This window comes from Ostrinia furnacalis, unplaced genomic scaffold, assembly GCF_004193835.3.
Source record: "Ostrinia furnacalis isolate ACB-3 unplaced genomic scaffold, ASM419383v2 OfSCF5843, whole genome shotgun sequence".
Lineage (NCBI taxonomy): Eukaryota > Metazoa > Arthropoda > Insecta > Lepidoptera > Crambidae > Ostrinia > Ostrinia furnacalis.
The window spans coordinates 756,457-777,063 of NW_021136082.1; the positions used below are offsets into that span (position 1 = coordinate 756,457).

The following is a 20,607-nucleotide window of genomic DNA, read 5'->3' on the forward strand; positions in this document are numbered from 1 at the left end:
ACACGTGTTCTGAAATTAGCACAGTCAGTTCAGTTCTATTGAGACTTTTCTTTTTCTCTAATCTGTGGACGTGACGTCAATCATTTGGCCGAGTGGCGAGTGGCGAGACAATACACGTTCAGACCTGCCGAGCGAGCGAGCGAGACAGTGCGGGGCAGCGGGAGGGTGGATACTCGGCCTAGTAAGTTGAACGGGAGTCGAGCTACTGTCTCGTCGCTTTGCTCGGCCGAGCACTCGGCCGATCACTCGGCGCTATGCTCATACCCAGTGCCGTAACTAGGGCGGTGCCAGCGGTGCCCAGGCACAGGGCGCAGACCCTGGAGGGGCGCAGAAATGACCAGACCAGTATCTAGTTTTGTTTCATGCACGCTCTGCTCCCCCCCCCCCCGTAGAAGGTTACTTTTTATTCAAAAAGGTTACATTTTTTTATATTTCTCGCACCGGGCGCATAAAAGGCTAGTTACGGCACTGCTCATACCTACGCACCGAGTAGGTACTCAGCCGAGAGCACTGTCTCGCCCGATTACTCGGTACGTGTGATCAAGGCTTTAGGGCCTTTTCAGGGAGCTTATACATAACCTAAATATAGCTTGACCTACCACCACTTCGGGCTGGTGCTGAGAAGAAGTGACGGAAGAAACTCAGTCATCTTTGCTAATGCTAATCCGTCTATGTCAGTGTCTTCAGTTCGTTTAAGAATCTTACCTTCGAGTAATTTTCAAGAAAGATCAAGGTACTTACAGCGAGCAATAGTCCCATCTGACTGTTCGGTCTTTTACCCTTGGGGTAAAAATAATGCGCGAGAGTCACCAGGGGGTCGTCGTATCTGAAAATATAAAAAAATAAAATACAATAAAATAACTATCTTCTGCCAGCAGTTTTTGTTTGACACAGAAAGTCTATCGCGGGCGTGTTTCTTACAAAAACACTATTATTTTGTAACTATCAAAAGCATTTATACGTAAATAAGTTTTCATTTAAAAAACATTAGAAATTAAAGTTTTTCAGGATGATGAATTGCAGGATCAGACAAAAGAAGGTACTCGTATAATGAGATCTTAACTGACTTGGAAATAAAAAGCCTAGAACGTCGTAGAGACCTACTTGATCTTTCTTTCTTTTACAAAATTATGAGACATCATGTGCGCAGTCCAACCTTGCTAGCGAAGTTTAACTTCAAAGTCCCATTACGAATACCACGTAAACCCATTGAACCTCTCTCCCGCCCCTTTCGAAAAACTGTTCTAGGAGCCAACTCTCCTATATGTCGGATCTGCAAGATCTACAATAAATGTAGTGGTCCCCTGGATGTGCATTTCATGTCCCTACCCAAATTCAAGGCTACAGCAACCGACTCTATATCATAAAAATTTTACTTATATAACATCATTTATGCTAACTAAGCAGCAACTTATATTTCTTGCAAGCTGTGTATACCTCTAAGTGATAGTGCAATTAGCTTAATATTTTGCGTATTTTTTAACATATTGTGTATTGTTGTACCTATCGTTGGTGTACCTAATAAATAAATAAAAATAAAAGGATGAGGATAAACCGTTATATTTTTTCCTAGGTCTCAAACTGTCACCAAATTCAGTGGTCTAAGCATGAAAAGATAACAGACAAAGTTACCTACATACGTATTTATAATGTCTTTCTTCATCATCATCCTCATCATTATCCTCATCATCATCAGGTCATTTATCTCCAATGCAGGAGCATGAACCTCTATAATTTACCGTAAGAAGATTTGTCCTACACTCCCCACGCTGGCCAGACGGGTGATGTGATGTTCGCATATTTATTTGTCCCTTAGTCGCCTATTGGGACATCCACGGGAAGAGTAGGAGTGGTTCTTTCTACGAAATCTGATGCTGTTGAAGTTGAGGGTGGTCTTATTCTTATTCTAAATCTGATGTTAACTTACCCAAAGACTAGCTGTTCTGCAGTAACTTGCACGAATGGTTTGGCTCGATCCTTGTACGTGATGGCGAGGCCGGAGACAAGCAAATTGAAGAGGAAGCCGGCCAGATTTGGAGAGAAAGAGGTCACGGTCTGAAATAATAAGAAAAGGGAAGTTTCTTTAAAAGTAAAGGGTAGTTCGGCGTCGTTCAGACGATTTATTTAGCGACTTGCCCCACTTTTAGCTTGGTCAATGGGCCTAATCGCCAGTTTGAATTTTTAGTTTGGACAACTTTCAATGTTTTAGTAGTAAATTAAACCAAATCAATAAAAATCTACTCTAGAATCTTGAGGTTGCTGAAAGAAAAAATGTTTAAAAATTCAATCCGGAGACTTGGCTTGGTGGAACCAAAAAACATCTTAGAAATGCGAATTTTACAGCCAATTTAAAACTAACATAGTTTTCAGGATTATATTGATGTCATCATCATCATTTCAGCCACAGGACGTCCACTGCTGAACATAGACCTCCCCCAATGATTTCCACATCGCACGGTTGGTAGCGGCCTGCATCCAGCGCCTTCCTGCTCTACCTTTATAAGGCTGCCCCATTGGTCCTCAATTTTGTAAAGTATCCATGTTAATATTTTTAAGTTGAAGAGTTTGTTTACTTAACGCGATAATCTCAGGAACTACTGTTCCGATTTGAAAAATTATTTTTGTGTTGGATAGGCTATTTATCGAGGAAGGGTTTAGGCTATAATAATATAACACACCCTACAGCCAAAAGGGGCGGAGCAGTAAAGAACAATGTTGCGAAAACTGGAAATATTATTCAAACTTATTTTGGTGGTGGGTGGACGTCTAAAATCAAAATCAAAATCAAAATCAAAAATATTTATTCAGTTTAGACCACAAGTGGCACTTATGAACGTCAATAGAAAATAATAAAAAAAGAAAAAGGTAGCCCTTATGGGGCACTTTACATGTCTCCTTATCTTTTGGGCCCTACCAGCGCTTCGAGACAAACATATGGCAAGTGCTGAGAAGAAACGCCGGAACAAACTCAGTCACCACTTATTGCCAGGAATTATCTAACGGTAAGAATAGTCAAATTTAAGTACATCAAATATGTGCAGACTGAACTGACCACGCATCCTTGTCATCAATATAGTCTCGAACCTTGTAGTACCCTTTGGACATAAGGGTATTTTTTATATGTATCTTAAATTTGTTTATTGGCAATTCGACAAGGTTGTGTGGTATTTTGTTAAATATGGTAATACATTTCCCCAAGAATGAATTACCTATCTTATGCAACCTAAATGATGGAACAGCAAGTTTATTCTTATGTCTCGTGTTAAATGAGTGGACGTCACGATATAAATTTTTTCAAAGCCTGGAAATGTTCATCACACTCTTTTTTTGTACATTGATACCGTTCAGACATTGTGTTCAAAGATTTCTTAAGATTACATAATTTATATTCTAGGTTTTCGACATCATGTTCATATTTCAGTACACTATTCTCTAACATTGTGGAACATATGTCAAGCTCATTCTTTAGACGCTGTCTCTCATTTATATAGTTTACTTTGTTGTATAAGCATTTTTGTTTTTTAATCAACTTATTTGTTTTTTTAATATAATTACTAATTTTTACATACTTTTTAAATTTATTTTTACTGCATCTGACAATCTTACCACATACAGGAGTATTGTTTAAAGTATTATCACAAGTTAGGTCTATGGTAATTAATTGTTTGTCAGATGCAGTTTGGGTCAGGCTGGGCGCACTACCGACTAACTCGTCAAACATGATTTGGGTTTTGGTGGCTGTGCAGGCTTCTCTTTCAGCTTCCATTAATTCGATATGGCTGTGAGCATCATAAAGGTCTTGTTTCATGATAGTCATACGTCTGAGGTTGTGTACGTACTCTTCATTGCACTCACCATTCATTGTCTCACTGCGTTTTCCGGTATGTGGCCTCCACTCCAGAATCTTGCTGCCCCATTGGCCAACAATTTTGGAAGTTTTTACTTACCAAAAGAGGAATGTTGGGCACGACCAGTTTCTGTGCTTTATCCACAGACAGTTCCGGAACGAACCGCAGTATCTTGTTGTGCTGGAACGTGACTGTATCGTTGTCGTGGAACTTGATGTTCACCTTCTCCATGTCTTCCCTGGAATGGAGAAGATTGTCAGTTGGGGAATTTATGAAGAAAGAAAGAAACATTGATTACAATGGACTTCACAAATAGACTAAAAGGTACCTTAAAAAAGACAACAGTAAAATTATTTATTTGCTATTAAAAATTAGCGCTTTTACACGCCTAACCCTACCACTGCTTAAATTGGTCAGTAGTGAGAAGAAGCAGCGCAAGAAACCCAGTCACTATTAGCAGAGTAAATACAAATGAGTATATAGTAATGAAGATGACCTACTCATTTGTATTTACTCTGATATTAGGTATCATAATAACCAGTGTCGGGCCTGCGTCACCGTGGGTGACACTGGTTTTCAGTGTGTCCCGTGCCCTATATTAATATGTACGCTTTTTTCAGGGCACTTGTAACGTTTCAAATATAGCCTGCCCTACCGGGACAACATATCGCTAGGTGCTGAGAAGAAGTGGCGGAATAAACTCAAAGGTGACTGACTGACTGACTGACACAGCGATCTATCAATGCACAGCCCAAACCACTAGATCACTAGACGGATCGGGCTGAAATTTGGCATGCAGGTAGATGTTATGACGTAGGCATCCGCTAAGAAAGGATTTTACGAAACTTCACCCCTAAGGGGGTAAAATGGGATCCACGCGTACGAAGTCGCGGGCGTCCGCTAGTTTTACTAGATAAGTTCGAGCTAGGCTGAAAAAATCTATGCACAGATTTCACGCGGGTGAAGCTGTGGGCAAAAGCTAGTATAATTTAAGTATACCCTAGGTATAATCTGAGACCTAAAGGCCTAGGTTGAGGCAAATAGCCTATACCTACGTAAGTAACTCAGCTCGGGTCAAGCGCACAAGCAATTGACTCTTCAATTGTATTTAATTTGAATGTAAATGTTTACAACCTTTAGAGTTATTTACTTTGAAGGTATTTATCATAAAAATAGAAATAACTACCTAGTATTCGTACTGAGTTCTCTATTTTTTGCTAACATGGAGGCGCAAAAGAGTGGTGAAAAGTTAGACCATGTTACTGGACGATTTGCACCTCTTTTTTTCACCGCTGCAACTCCTGTGTAGCCAGGATCTACAGCTTGACCGCCAATAACTCAACTAATGAAGGTCAAGTTTGTCCCGGGGGGAAAGTTAAACTGTCATTGGACATAAAGACTTTACAAAGTTAGAACATAACATACGTGACTATTCCCACCTCTCGTTCCCACGCTACAACTCCTGTACCTCTAGCATGAACAGCTTTCGACATCGAATCGTTTTCGTATTTGACAAAAATCGATATTCAACCTTCCAATTAAACGATAACGTGACGATTTTGATTGCCAAACTAAGTTTAGTGCAACCATTTCTCATATTAAGTTCACTTTACGACACGTTCACAAGGGCTCTGTTTTAGTTTTCGTACTTAGTCTTTTCATGGGGATTCGAATACGCAAACGATTCGAAGTCGAGAGTTTTTCATGCTAGAGGTACTGTAATAGCCAGGATCTACATCTTGATCTAACCCAACTTCTTCTTCATCTAACTTTGGTTCTATCAAGAAGAAGTTGGGTTACAACTAGCTGCTAGATGTTGCGGGTTTACTAGATTCTAGATTAAACCGGTTGCGATCCATTAGGCTAGGCGATCATATAAATTCTACTATCTACACCTACTAAGTATTTTTCTTCAATTATTTTTGACAATTAGGTTGATTCAAGTCTGCAATGTCAACCAAACTGGGACCACATTTAAACTCGACGATTTCATAAACATATCATAACTTGACATTATTTAGTACAAGTTCATTCAATGTACACAATACAGACACGAACGTCTGTCCTTATGTCGCAATAGGGTTTAAATTCGAGTAATTTGTTGTTGTCTGTACATTTGTATTGGGCAACCAATGCCAATGTACCAACTGGTTTTAGCGAAATTTTACTTGATCGCGTGAGGGCATTTGGCAACCAGATCGGGGCTGCGCCATTCGACCGATTAGGCTGCGATTCCACCAGATACGCGCAGTCGAAACTTAACTTCGAACAGGAGTCCCCGCAACCCGCAACGAAATTATGTTCTTCTGATTCATTTCGTTGCGGGTCCAATGACAGTTTAACTTTACCCCGGGACAAACTTGACCTTCACTGGTTGGGTTATTGGCGGTCAAGCTGTAGATCTTGGCTACACAGGAGTGGCAGTGGGAACAGGAGGTGGGAATAGTTCCAAAAATATGTGCGAGGATGCGTACCTACCTACCGAGGGCTGTGTTTGTAAAAAAACCAATAGAATCTCTAAGGGACAAACATGCGAGCATCAGGCCTCCCCAACCCGTCTGGCCAGCGTGGGGAGTGTAGGACAAATCCTCTTGCCTCTGGTCAATTAGAGGCGTGCTCCTGCAGTGGAGACTAAATGACCTGATATTTATTCTAGATTTCTTTTTAAATTGCACACTATTTTAATGAATGGTTCGTACTTGATCATAGTGAGCAGATACTATATTACTTCATATGACCGACGTAGTATTTTACACTCGACAGCACATCAGTCTATACGAGTATAGTTTCGTTGTAAAATATAATCTATTCCAACTGTGTAAGATGCCACAAAGATTTGATGTTTCTTACAATACTACAATGAGGAAAAAAATGTAATATGATACTCATAAAATTTCATCCCCTATTTTGTCCCCTTTAAGGGAGTTCTTGCGCTCGGATTCTTCTCAGCACTGGCCCATTTATGGTCCCGAAGGGTTGGAAGGTAGTAGGGTTATAGCAACATTGGGACGCGAAGCCCACTTTTTAAACGTCACCTTTTTTATTAAGATTTTTTTAGTAAAATTCATTTTCCTAGGTCCCATCTATAGAAATATAGAGAGATGCCAACTAATGCGCTGAGTTCGAAACTCAGTGTCGCATTAGTAATCAAAATATGTGCTCATTAACGTTCGAATAATCTTTAGTCTACTACGCAAGCAATGTAAACTATTTACATTATGACGTCTGCAGCAATGTGTTCTGTTTTTGGGCATATTGCTGAGACACCGGCCCCGCCCCTTTGTCACATCTCCCTTTAGTTTCTGTGATCTGTGGTCCTATCACTCCCATCTTTCCCTACTAAAATCAAAATTGATAAAATACCCACTTGTAACTCTAAAATTGTAACGGACAGACAGATTTACTTTTGCGTTTGTAATATTTGTGTAAAACTGTGGATACTACGTGACCATACAAGGAATGCTCGAGTGATAATGATGCTTAGGTGATTTTTAAGATAAGAGATAAAGTTAAATTGATTAAAACACGTGTGAAATTAACTTACAACGTGATTGTTGTTGTTAAGAATAAACTTGATAATAAAATGTCCTTTACACTATATTATTATCATCAGTATCACTTAAAATAAGTTAACCTCATTCTTATAAACGAGTAATGTACCATAAACATTTGTTCCACCACTGGCGAGAAGATAACGACTAGGTAGTTAGGTACCTACTGTCAACTACATATTATTTTCTCTCAAGAAACGTACAATACATGTCACAAATTAGACTTCGTTTCAACCAAGGATTTCCATAGCGAACGGTCCTGCGCTGCCTGCATCTAGAACTTCTACAGATTTTGGGGTAAACTAAGAGGGAGGCCTGACTATTAATATGTTTTTCAGATGGTGGTTTCATCATCATTATTCCAGCCACAGGACGACTACTGATGAACAAACTTCCCCCAATGATTTCCAGATTGGCTGGTTGGTAGCCTGCATCCAGCGCCTTCCTACTACCTTTATGACGTCGTCTGTCCACCTTGTGGATGGTCTTACCTACAGAATCTTGCTACCCATCGGACGTCAGTTTCGCGGATTAGCAAACTGAAGTGGCAATAGGCAGGACACCGATGTGCCCTGCCCATTGCCACTTCAGCTTGCTAATCCGTCGGACTATGTCATCATGACCCAGTGGCGGATTTACAGTTTTGCTGCCCGTAGGCTAGGATGGGGTTGGATTTTTATTTAACTTTTATCTTCTGAAATCGAGTAAGCGTCATTTGAAATCTGCCTATACGGCCTATTGACAGATCCAGGACTGTCATGATCGAATCAAGACTTACCTATACACAAAAGGTCCGACTTCCACCAGCTTAGGTTTCTCTCCATTCTCCAGGAAGCCCTGAGGGTTGGTCACGTTGAAAATGTATACTTTGGTCAGTCGCACCACGCCGGGCCGCTGCCAGTAGCTGTAGCTTAACGAGCCGTTCCAGATTTTGAGTTCCTGTGAGGACAAAATGGTATTTAGCATAAGTGGCTACTAACATTATGGACAATATTTTTAGAGTCAAATGTAACCTATTTTAAGATCTCACATTTTTAAATAACAGCAATTGTTAGGTATCCAATAAAGCAAACAAATAGAGTTTAATACTTGTTCATAATGTTGTTTTGTTCCTATACATATTTGGATTTTGCATAGAACTTGGCACTCATTTAGATCTCCATTCTTTTTGCGGTGAAGCCCACAGCCAAGCATAATTTTGTATTGAACTTGGCTCTCCATTTTTATATTTATGTTTTTGGTGGGATACAAAAGATTATTTTTCGTCGCTACACTCTTGGCAGAGTGGTCGTGGAATATTTAAAATCATATGATGATTCATTATAAGGGAGCAGGTGGGGGCTCCCATCAATTGCGGGGCTCTAGTTCAGCAGAGTGCCCATAAAAAGAAAACTTAACTCACCCGAAATATAATGTAGTCTAGCCAAGGTACGAAGGATAGAATGATGCCGAGTGCCACGGTGAATATGCTGAAAGTGATGACTGCCAGGCGTCCTGTAACAAACAATATACAACTTAAAATCATCATCATCAGGTCATTTGGTCTCCATTGCAGGAGCACGACCCTCTAAAATAAGGATGTTATGGATATGTAGTTTCGGTTATGGATACGGTTACGGATATAGGATTAATATTATACCGGTTTCGCTTACGGTTACGGATATTTTTTTATTTCGGATATCCGAAAGTTACAGTTACGGATATCTGTGCTTTAGAATGAAATTTGCAATAGTTGTCCAACACGGTTCATTAATGGCCGCACACTTTACATCGAATAAAAAGTAATAAAAAAATAAAAATTGATACTAGATGGCATTATAAAGGTAAATCAGGCAGTTATGCCTTTACATATAATGCTATACAAAAATCAATTTAAACTGCCTACACCCGAAACTATCTGAAACTTTTGAATCGGTTACGGTTTCAGATTTTTTTTCCGGATATCCGAAAGTTTCGGTAACGGTTACGGATATCCATAACATCCCTGCACTAAATGACAAAAGTGCGTGGACTTTACCTGCCTAGCTCGCAATTATTACATAATAATATCTTGTTTAATTTAAGTATTTGATCGAAAAAGAGGCTGACAATAGTGACTGAGTCTCTTGCGCTTCTTCTTCCCAGCACTGGCCCATTTATTGTCCCGAAGCAGTGGCAGGGTTAATACTGGGACGTGTAAAAGTGCTTTTTAAAAACCTACTAGCAACAATGAATGAGTTTTACGCCCGTATTCACAAATGATGCTTAAGTCACGCAGCATATCGACCGCACAGCGTTGAATAGAGCTCTGTGATTGGTTCCTCCGTGTGTGAGGCTTCCGGCGACTGGGACCGCAATTAACTGGGACCGCGGTCCCAGTCGCCGGATCCTTAAAAATTAAATAATATTCTTCCGGCAACTGGGACCACTCATAGATAACTTAGAACAATATATTATTCAGCCTAAAATTGGTACAGTCATAAGAATTACACTGGCGCGCTGGCCAGACGGGTTGGGGAGGCCTGATGTTCGCAATGTCAATAAAATATTTATCTATGTTTAAATCATATTCAGACTACAACTAGGTAATGTCCCTTAACCATGGTAAATGTCTCTAGGTCACAGAATCACTTACCATTACATCATGGTAAGATTGCCTTTAAGAGTCTCACGTATGCTAGAAATCTAGTCGTTTTCGTTTGTTTTACTGTCTAGTGTCTGTATAAACCATTGATCCAATTATATGATTAACTAGCTAATAAAGTCTATTTCTTTCTTTCTTCTTTCTTTCTAGCTGTGCCCCGCGGTGTTACCCGCGATACATAGCGTATGTGTTAATCCACGGTGTCGTGTCAGCTAACTCCATACCAAAGTATATTAAAATCGCTCCAGCCGTTTAGACGCGAAGAAGTAACAAACATACACACTCACAAACTTTTGCCTTTATAATATTCGTGTGATTTTGGCATAACAATAATAATTTAGTGAAATAGGGGATTATAGTTGTTGTTGTATACCCGACAATCGTCTTTTATCAAAAGCACATAAAATGCATATCATTCTTTAGCAGTCACCAGTCGTTATACCATTAATAGTCTGACAATAAATTATTATGTGTTAATTTACTAAGAAGTATGAATCAACATTAGCGTAGGCAAATTAAGTATTACGTTAGAATCTTAACAGGGAACTAAGAAAAACCGTTTCACAATGATGCTGGATGATTTATTTCCATTTTGACACGACATTTTTACAATGACTATCTCATTAACTCGGTTTAATTGATTTAATTGTGTTACAATAGAAATAGACGTGGTAAGTCTTAGAAATAGAGTCAATCAAGTAGCTAAACTCGAAAATCGTAACCGTATCAAAATCAAAAATATTTATTCAGTTTAGACCACAAGTGGCACTTATGAACGTCAAAATCTATATATCTATATCTATATATATAAAAGAAAGTCGTGTTAGTTACTCCACTTATAACTCAAGAACGGCTGAACCGATTTAGCTGAAAATTGTCAGGGAGGTAGTTTAGAGCCAGGAGAAGGACATAGGATACTTTTTATCCCGTTCGAAATTAAAAAAAAGTCTGCTTATTTATTGCCATTAAGGCGGAACAAAGTTCGCCGGGTCAGCTAGTGTAGTAAAAAAGAAAAAAGAAAAGGTAGCCCTTATGGGGCGCTTTACATGTCTCCTTATCTTTTGGGCGCTACCAGCGCTTCGAGACAAACATATGGCAAGTGCTGAGAAGAAACGCCGGAACAAACTCAGTATCAACTCGAGGTGGTCAGTGTTCTTTATAGTGGTACAGCCCCCCTAGACAAAACGCACTTTTTGATCGAATCGAAAATCGAATCCGTCAAAACTCCATACAAAAAAGGGGCTTTTCGACCACTTTTCGACTGGTTTGCGATTATAATTTGCACTTTGTCTAGACCCACTGGTCTAGTAGTCAAATCAGTCAGTGCCTGAGGTATGGCAGTGGCACTGGAGGGGTGACATTGACATATTGTGACGTGACAGAGCATACATACAAATATGAAGTATACATATAGTTCCAAAATACTGAACTGTCCTATGCATGACATTGACAGCGGGGCGCCACCGTCAATACCGGATCGCTGGTTCCGATTTTTGCCATGTTGGAAACCATATAGTTGAACGATGGTAGCGCCCCCCTGTCATTGAGTTTGGTGGGACAGTTCAGCGTGGGTCATCTTTATGGGAGCGGCACTGGAGGGGTGACATTGACATATTGTGACGTGACAGAGCATACATACAAATATGAAGTATACTTGAAGTCTCGCTGACGCTTTCCCACCTCTTGTTCCCACCGCTGCAACTCCTGCGTAGCCAGGATCTACAGCTTGACCGCCAATAACCCAACCAGTGAAGGTCAAGTTTGTCCCGGGGGAAAGTTAAACTGTCATTGAAACCGCATCGAAATTAATCAGAAGAACATAAGAGTTCGAAGTTAAGGTTATAGGGCTTGATCCAAGGTGCTGTTTTGGAAGTAAAATGTATAGTAATATGTACTTTACAAACAGTTATTACTGAAACGCTCTTATTTGTGGTGCGCGCACGCAACTCCTTGAGGTTTTTCCTATAGATACATTGTTGTGAATAGATCTTTAAAGTAAACTGCCTGTAATACAGACCGTTTCAGCTGTAATATTACGAAATTGTGGCTATTTCTACTATAAGTAGATTATGACTTCCGTCTAGTTTCAGATATTTATCTGATAGTAACTTTTGCCTAAGACGCAAAATACGTAAAATAACTAGATCTACTTATCACGATCTTAAAGGTCCCTAATCTTACTTCATATAAACTTCATCCCTTCAGGGAAGGAATTGGAAAAACGTTTCTCAGCACTAACCGATATTTTCTTTCTCCCAAAATAATGGTAGAGACAGCTAAACATGAACGTATGGGACGTGTATTTTAGTGAACTGAAAAAATTCTAAGATATAGTTTGAGTAGAAATTCTTTCAAGAAGAGAGCGTACTTATTTAAGAAAGACTGGGAAATAGTCTGTCATCCAATCTCTTGTGTTGCATTTTGTTCTAAAGCGGTGGTAGGTATACACAAACATTATTATAAGGTCTCACAGTGCGCGTAGACGCAAAGGTGACACACGAACTAATCACAGAGCTCTATGCGTTCGATTTTCTGCTTCACTTAAACAAGTATCGTTTGTGAATACGGGCGTAAAACACATCTTGCTCGTGATGCCTGAAAATGACAAACAATATACTAATATACATAATAGAGTTTTAATTTGAATAGAAAGAAGTTTAGCTATACATTTTCTTAGTGTTGGCAATTAAAAAAATCCTTCCACAAAGTCGGTTAAAAGAGATTGTCATACATTTTTTGCTGAATTCATTACTTTGTCAGCCTAAAACAATAAAAGAGTCACGAATTAAACGATTATCTAAGATACAGTGCGTTAACCTCGAGGAAAAGAGACAAAAAATGTGTTTTATTGTCGTTACGTGTCGATTATGCAACGATAGAAGGGTAGATGTAAAAAATTCGCTTTTAGTTTTGACATTCACTAGAAAAGATACCTAACTTTGCTTGAAAGAATTACGCCTGTATTCACAAACGTTTCTATGAGGTCTTCCATTGCGCGTGGACGCACAGGGTGACACACGAACCAATCACAGAGCTCTATTCAACGCTGTGCGTTCGATTTGCTGCTTCACTTAAGCAAGCAGGGCGTAAGATTCCCTGCAGACTACAGGCTTTTAGTCGGCCGATATTTTGGTCAGCTTAATCTTTGTATGAGGAAAATACCAAATCAGTGTGTTATGTGAATGCCATCCTATTTCTATACTATTCGTGAACTGATTAAAAGCCTGACCAAACTATCGGCGGATAAATGACGTCCACTGCTGGACAAAGGCCTCCCCCAAAGATTTCTACAACGACCGGTCTCCTGCGCTGCCCAGCGTCGGACTGGCCATACAGTCGGGGTGGCATTTGCCAGCCGGGCCCCAGCCTGCGCGGGCCCCCCACGGGCCTGGGTTGCGGGGCATGCGGCAACCGTAGCACAGGGGGCCCCTGTGCTACGGTTGCCCGCGTGCATGTCTCGGAAACTATGCGTCGTACAAACAAATTGTACAGTCATAATTTGTAGAAAATTGCTTTGCCTACAAATATGTTACAAGCCACGATAGCCGAACGGTGAAGGGGTCGGACTGGCCGACTCGTGATCCGGGGAACGCGGATTCGGTCCCCGCCGCCGCTCGACTATTGTGGTGAGCTCACTCGTGATACAAGCATATTTAGCTTAGTACGAGGGATTAACGGGAGTATTAGTATTTTGTGCAATAACAAATTACTAATAATCTTTTAAAAAAATAAAATGTTAATATAACTTTTTGCCTTAAATTAAAGATTAAAGAAGTTATAAGCAAAAAAAAAATCCTTTTTGCTTATGTATAACTTCTCTAATATAATTTAGGACAAAAAGTTATGTAAACACAGGGCCGTCTATAACCTACTAGGGGCCCTGGGCACTTACGGATCAAGGGGGCCCTTGTCAGATGACAAAATACCTTTTTCTAGATAGAAAAAGATATTTTGAGACGGACAGACGGGGGCCCCCTCCGTCGCGGGGCTCTGAGCACGTGCCTAAAGTGCCCAGTGGGAAAGAGGGCTTCGACCATTTATGTTTCTTTCATGATGCCCTGGCCTTCATTGGTTGGATTTTTGGCAGTCAAGCAGTAGATACTCACATAGAATCCTGAACTATAGAACAAAGCTACAATACCGAACGGTGAAGATGTCAGACTGGCCGACTCGGGATCCAAGGAACACTGGTTTGAACCCCGCCGCCGCTGGACTATTGTGGGGAAACCACTCGTCACACAAACATAATTTAGCTAAGCGCAACGCTCTCCACGGCATTGATGTTGAGATCAGGTCAACCTGATCTTCTGGCTGTTCCACAACCACAATTACATGGCCGACCAGCTGCACAAGCTCAACCCTTGCTGGGGCGACGACAAGCTTTACCAGGTCGCCAGGGACGTGAACATTGCTATGTAGGTACCAGCACATCTACGATACGAATATGTTTCTTCCATCAGTAATAATCCCGTCCAGTAATAATAATTATGTTAGTGACCTTGAAAGAGTAACTTATTAGGGGCCCTGGGCACTTAAGGATCAAGGGGGGTCTTATCATCTGGAAAAAGGTCTTTTGAGCAGACAGGGGCCCCTTCCGTCGTGGGGCCCTGGGCACGTGCCCAAAGTGCCCAGTGGGAAAGAGGGGCCTGTGTAAACATATTTGTAGGTAAAAGACCCTTTTTTCAAGATGGCGGTTGGGGGACAAGGGTGGCGACCCCAAAAACTTGAGGTTAAGCTTCTATTGACCACATTGACCCACACATGTCCCAAAAATAAAATTGCGTTCTCTAATAAATGTAATACTCGGAAAATTGCCGGAAAATCATGGGAGTTTTATTTTGCTTTTTTATGTATTACAGTGTTTAATTCTCACAATTTCATTCACGCAAGTGACTTGTGAGAGACGATTTTCAGCATAAAACGAGACTTCGTTCTCTACTGGGGCAAGAACTGTTAGATTCGTTGATTATACAGTGTGAGTCACGATAAAGTGTACATATGAAATCAAGTGAAACTAGACCTATTTTTATCGACAAAAAAGAGGTCAATTTTTTTTTCAGATTTTTATTTAATTTTTTATATAATTTTTTTTCTTAATATTACTTATTGTAAAGAAAACGTAATAACTTTTAAACTAAGGGGTATATCCTGATAAAATAAAAACAGCAATAATGCTAAATAACAGACGATACTAAAAAAATACTAAGAAAATGCCAACAAATAATAAAAAATGATACCTACTTTTTGAAAAAAATCTGCTTATAAATTCGTGTTTTTTTGGTTTTCTCCAAAAAATGCCCCTATAACAGGTGGTTTTTATTGCTTTGTATTATACTCTATCGTATTACCTTTGTAAAACCAAAAATCGCATGTCTCTATCCCTATCACAACATTTTCTATGATAGTTTGAACAAAGGCCTACCACAACACTTCACTGATGTTGCGGGTGTACATGGGCGACGGCAATTATTGCTTACCATTAGGTGATCCGTCTGCTCGTTTGCCTCCTATCACATAAAAAAAAAACAACATTATTCTCCGCTACAGGTAGGGACAATTTTAATTTTAACTAAAATGCTTATTTTACTTCGAAATCTTTTGTTTTTATTTAAAATCTAACTTGTCTTTATCAAAATTACAAATTTAGAGCCATTTTCAGTTTCGTAGTTAACGAAGCGTTGAATGGCGCGCCCGGAGAGGCTTAGTTCAAACGATCATAGCAAATGTTGTGGTAGGGACAGAGACATGCGATTTTTGGTTTTACAAAGGTAATACGATAGAGAATAATACAAAGTAATAAAAACCACCTGTTATAGGGGCATTTTTTGAAGAAATTTATCAAATAACCAAAAAAACACGAATTTAAAAGCAGATTTTTTTTCAAAAAGTAGGTATCATTTTTTATTATTTGTTGGCATTTTCTGAGTATTTTATGTATTTTTTTAGTATCGTCTGTTATTTAGCATTATTACTGTTTTTACAGGATATACCTCTTAGTTTAAAAGTGTTACTTCGATAGTGAGTGTAGTGGAAGTTAATTAAATGAAAGAGTGGACTGTATACAATTAATTGTCTATTCGGTATAAATTAACAATGATTTTGAGACCGTTTAGTGCAAAGTCGTTGAAGAGAGTGCGTCAGGATCGTCTTCTTAGATGTTCGCTCGCGAACCGAACATTGCTCGTTCGTTCGCCGAACGCTCGCCGCTCCCTCCGGTCACGCCGCCCGCGGGCAATGTCCGTGAGTAGACAAAAAGTTATTACGTTTTCTTTACAATAAGTACCTAATTGGAAGAAAAAAATCTAAAAAAAGTTTTAAAAAAATCTCAAAAAATTTTTGACCTGTTTTTTGTCGATAAAAATAGATCTAGTTTCACCTAATTTCATATGTGCACTTTATCGTAACTCACACTGTATTAAACACAGAATCGGATCTAATCAAGGATTACGAAAACAGCAGCTTTTACGATCGAGTCATTAACTGCTTAGCAGAAAGTTCTCCTGTTTTAAAAAAATGTTGATTGGCTAGCTTTATATTATTATTTGTTATAAGTAAATACCTACTTATTATTTTACTTTATTTTAGTATTGTAATAATTTTTTTACAGTTTGTTTATCTCAATTTGTGTATCTTAGTATTTTTCGATAGTATCCCATCACCATGATCTAGTCTCGGGCCTCGGGATTGCGATCAGCCACCCGGGCCCTTCCGGCCCAGTCCGACCCTGGCGCTGCCCGCATCCAGATGCTTCCCGCGACTTTCACCAGATCGTCGGTCCACCAAGTGGGAAGCCTGCCCACACCCCCACAACTACGTTTTACGGCCCCTGGTCGCCACTCGAGAACTTTTCTGTATCAACGGCCATCAGTTCTACGAACTATGTAAAATACAGTGGGCTGTATGTGAGTTTACACCAAACGCGCGCACTAGTGAGCGCGTTTAAAAATTGTATGAAAATTTTAGTTCTTGAACGTTTCCGCTAGGGGCGCTGTACTTACAATTAAATGTATTACATTAAATGTCATTTTATGGCGAACTTTTTGATGGAAACTCACACTCAGCCCTCAGACTACCATATCTTTTTACTAATATTATAAAGCTGAAGAGTTTGTTTGCTTGAACGTGCAAATATCAGTAAATACTGGTCCGATTTCAAAAATTATTTTTGTGTTGGATAGCCCATTTATCGAAGAAGGATTTAGGCTATATAACATCACCCTACAGCCAATAGGGGCGGAGCAGTAAAGAAAAATGTCGCAAAACGGGAAATATTATTGAACTATTTTCAGGCGTACGAAGTCGCGGGGACAGCTAGTACATAATTCTTGCGACAGATAATTTTATCTTACTTGCCGATTTAAAACTTGTGTAAAATGGTGTGTAATACCACAGTAATACTGTATAATGTGTCTTTTCCTTTAGATCGAAACCACGCATCCGTTGCGAGCTCTATTCGCATAATCATGCTGCATAGTGCTGTGCTAAGTGTATCTTTTATCGACATCTAAATACATATAAGTCAAACTGACTGACTGACATAGTGATCTATCAACGCACAGCCCAAACCACTGGACGGATCGGGCTGAAATTTGGCATGCAGGATGGATGTTATATGACGAAGGCATCCGCTAAGAAAGGATTTTACGAAACTTCACCCCCAAGGGGGTAAAACGGGACCCACGCGTACGAAGTCGCAGGCGGCCGCTAGTTTATCGATAAAATTGTAACCACACATATTTTTTAGCTTGTTAAATTATGAAGACCTCTTTTTTACGGGGAAAACCTATCCTGAAACTAAAATCGCACCGTTTACAGTTCACAGATGACAGTGTTAAACTAGATTTGTCGTCATCCGAAAGAGAAAGAGCTCTTGGTAATTTGGTTCGCAATAAGAGCTGCCTTTGTCCAGCAGTGGGCGTCATTTGGCTGACACGAAGGGCCAAGGCCATCGTAGGGAGTAAGTCTCAGGTAAATTAGAAAGGGTCATACTCCTGCAGTGGGGACTAAATGACCTGTGATGATGAAAGGTCATAACAGACTTATCAATTCGAAAAGGGATCAAAATCGTATCGCCTTCCGCGCGCTATCAACCGCGAGGTGAGGTGTTTACGTTACTGTGCGTATAAGTGTGCGTTGCAATATGGAGTTTCATACAAAGAATACTGACTGCCTTGAGTTGATACATTTACGATCCCTCTCCGAGTTGATAAGTGTGCTACGTCCTGAAGAGTCAAATCTCTTCGAAGATATTATAATAGCCTGACTAAAACATCGATAACGTTATTATTTTAGTCACAACTATCGACAGTAGCAGCACTATGATGCATATAGCGCTGTAACCTTGCCTCAGTATTAGAAAATATGTTATCACTGATACAGAGGCCTTGACTACTAAAACAGCTGGTTTAAATCCCAGAAGGGGCAAATCTTTGTGAGCAGAATCTTGATTCTTCCCGTGGATATCGTAAGAAGCGACTTAGAGACAAATATGCGAACATCAGGCCTCCCCAACCCGTCTGGCCAGCGTGGGGGGGAGTGTAGGACAAATCCTCCATTTTCCTCTGGTAAATTGGCTTCTGAGATATGGCCTGATGATGGGGTATTAAGCTTGGATTTTCATTTTCATTTCATTTTCAAAGGTGACTGACTGACTGACCGTCACTGACTGACTGATATAGTGATCTATCAACGCACAGCCCAAACCACTGGACGGATCGAGCTGAAATTTGGCATGCAGGTAGATGTTATGACGTAGGCATCCGCAAAGAAAGGATTTTACGAAACTCCACCCCTAAGGGGGTAAAACGGGATCCACGCGTACGAAGTCGCGGGCGGCCGCTAGTAATGAATAATGAAGCAGTAACGCAATTTCTTCACGTGCAGTTTTCCACGATTGAACAAGCGGCTTGACCGCAAATTACCATCAGGCCATGTTTATAAGTTCCATGTTTTTCCCCATTTAAAGCAAGCAGTTTCAACTCAAAGAATAAAACCACAGGTAATTATAAACTATATTTATTACAGTGACCTTTTAACCGGACTCATTATTCTAGCTAGTTTGAGTCTACGGCTTTGTCTGTAATTTTGCTCTGTCACAGTGTTTCTGTGAAAAAAAGACACATTTTCTTCATCATCGGGTCATTTAGTCTACATTGCAGGAGCACGACCCTCTCTAATTGACCAGAGGCAAGAGGATTTGTCCTACACTCCCCACGCTGGCCAGACGGGTTGGGGAGGCCTGATGCTCGCATATTTGTCCCTTAGTCGCCTCTTACGACATCCATGGTAAGAGTGGGGTTAGTCATATTCTACTCTGCCAGGACCACACAGCTTTGCGATATTTAAATGCTCTGTACCTTAGGCATAAAAAACGGGACTATTCCCACCTCTCGTTCCCACCGCTGCAACTCCTGTGTAGCCAGGATCTACAGCTTGACCGCCAATAACCCAACCAGTGAAGGTCAAGTTTGTCCCGGGGGAAAGTTAAACTGTCATTGGACCCGCAACGAAATTGATCAGAAGAACATAGGAGTTCGAAGTTAAGGTTTGACTTCCCTCCAGTGCAAGACGGGTTGGGGAGGCCTGATGCTCGCATATTTGTCCCTTAGTCGACTTTTACGACAAAAGTTAACTAAGTAATCTATGCTTGAAATTGAATCCATTTTAGCTATGCATAAACGAGCGTAGCCGCGAGCGAAATCTAGTAATCAAATAAGTTACATTGTATGTTATTCATTACCATAAAGGACATAATGATGATGTTTTCAAATTATAATGCAATTTAAATGCGGTGTATTACATGAAGTTTAAATTAAACTACGTATGATTATGATTAGGGTTTCTGATTTCTCGACTTATTTTTTTTCTCGAGTTTCGAGAATTCTCGAGGCCAAAGTCTCGAGTTTTCTCGGGTCTCGAGTCTTTTAATGAAAACTGCTGAAATCGGTTGAAAATTATTAAAAACACAGGTTTTTTTATCTAATATACTTACTTTAATCACAGAATAAGTAATAGTACAGGTACAGAAGGATTACTCCGCAAGACGATTTAAATAAATGCGAGTCTTGCTACGACGCGATACAGTGGAATTCAGCTCGCACAGCACTACGTACCTACAATTTTATTCACCTACAAGTTTTGTCTCTTTCTATCGCGTGCCTCTGAACTCTTCTTACGCTGTTAGGGTTGCTGTCTAGTGAAAAAATAATTAATCTACTTATTTGTAATGAGGTACGTATGTAGGTAAGTATGCATTCATTATGGAAAACCTTGGGAAAGGCCTTTGTCCAGCAGTGGACGTCATTTGGCTGAAACGAACGAACGAATTCTGAGCAGTAGTCATAGTAGGTTAGGTTCCTATACTATCCTAAGAATTATTGATTACCTACATGGCCAACATACCTTTCAGCATCTTTGGGAAGCGAAAAAAAAAGATAAATCCGGTAGATTACTTTTCGAATTTAAACACCCGAACGCCGCACTATATTTCTTTCTCTTTATGTCCATTTTTAAATAATACTTCGATCATAGAATTATAATCATACTACAACGCACGCCCAGCGTCCTGACGAGCGCGCGCGTGACA

At 40.0% G+C, this 20,607-nt stretch overlaps 1 protein-coding gene across 1 annotated transcript in view; it reads right to left on the reverse strand.

Moving 5' to 3' along the window:
• Positions 1-20,607, reverse strand: part of dsb (scavenger receptor class B member debris buster) — a 107,364-nt gene that overhangs the window by 10,539 nt on the left and 76,218 nt on the right. The window contains exons 3-7 of the mRNA XM_028316664.1: positions 8,802-8,893; positions 8,178-8,338; positions 3,948-4,086; positions 1,928-2,055; positions 742-826 (exon numbers count right to left, since the gene is read on the reverse strand). Of these exons, the coding sequence (XP_028172465.1) occupies positions 742-826; positions 1,928-2,055; positions 3,948-4,086; positions 8,178-8,338; positions 8,802-8,893 (605 nt within the window). The remainder of the gene's footprint in view (positions 1-741; positions 827-1,927; positions 2,056-3,947; positions 4,087-8,177; positions 8,339-8,801; positions 8,894-20,607) is intronic.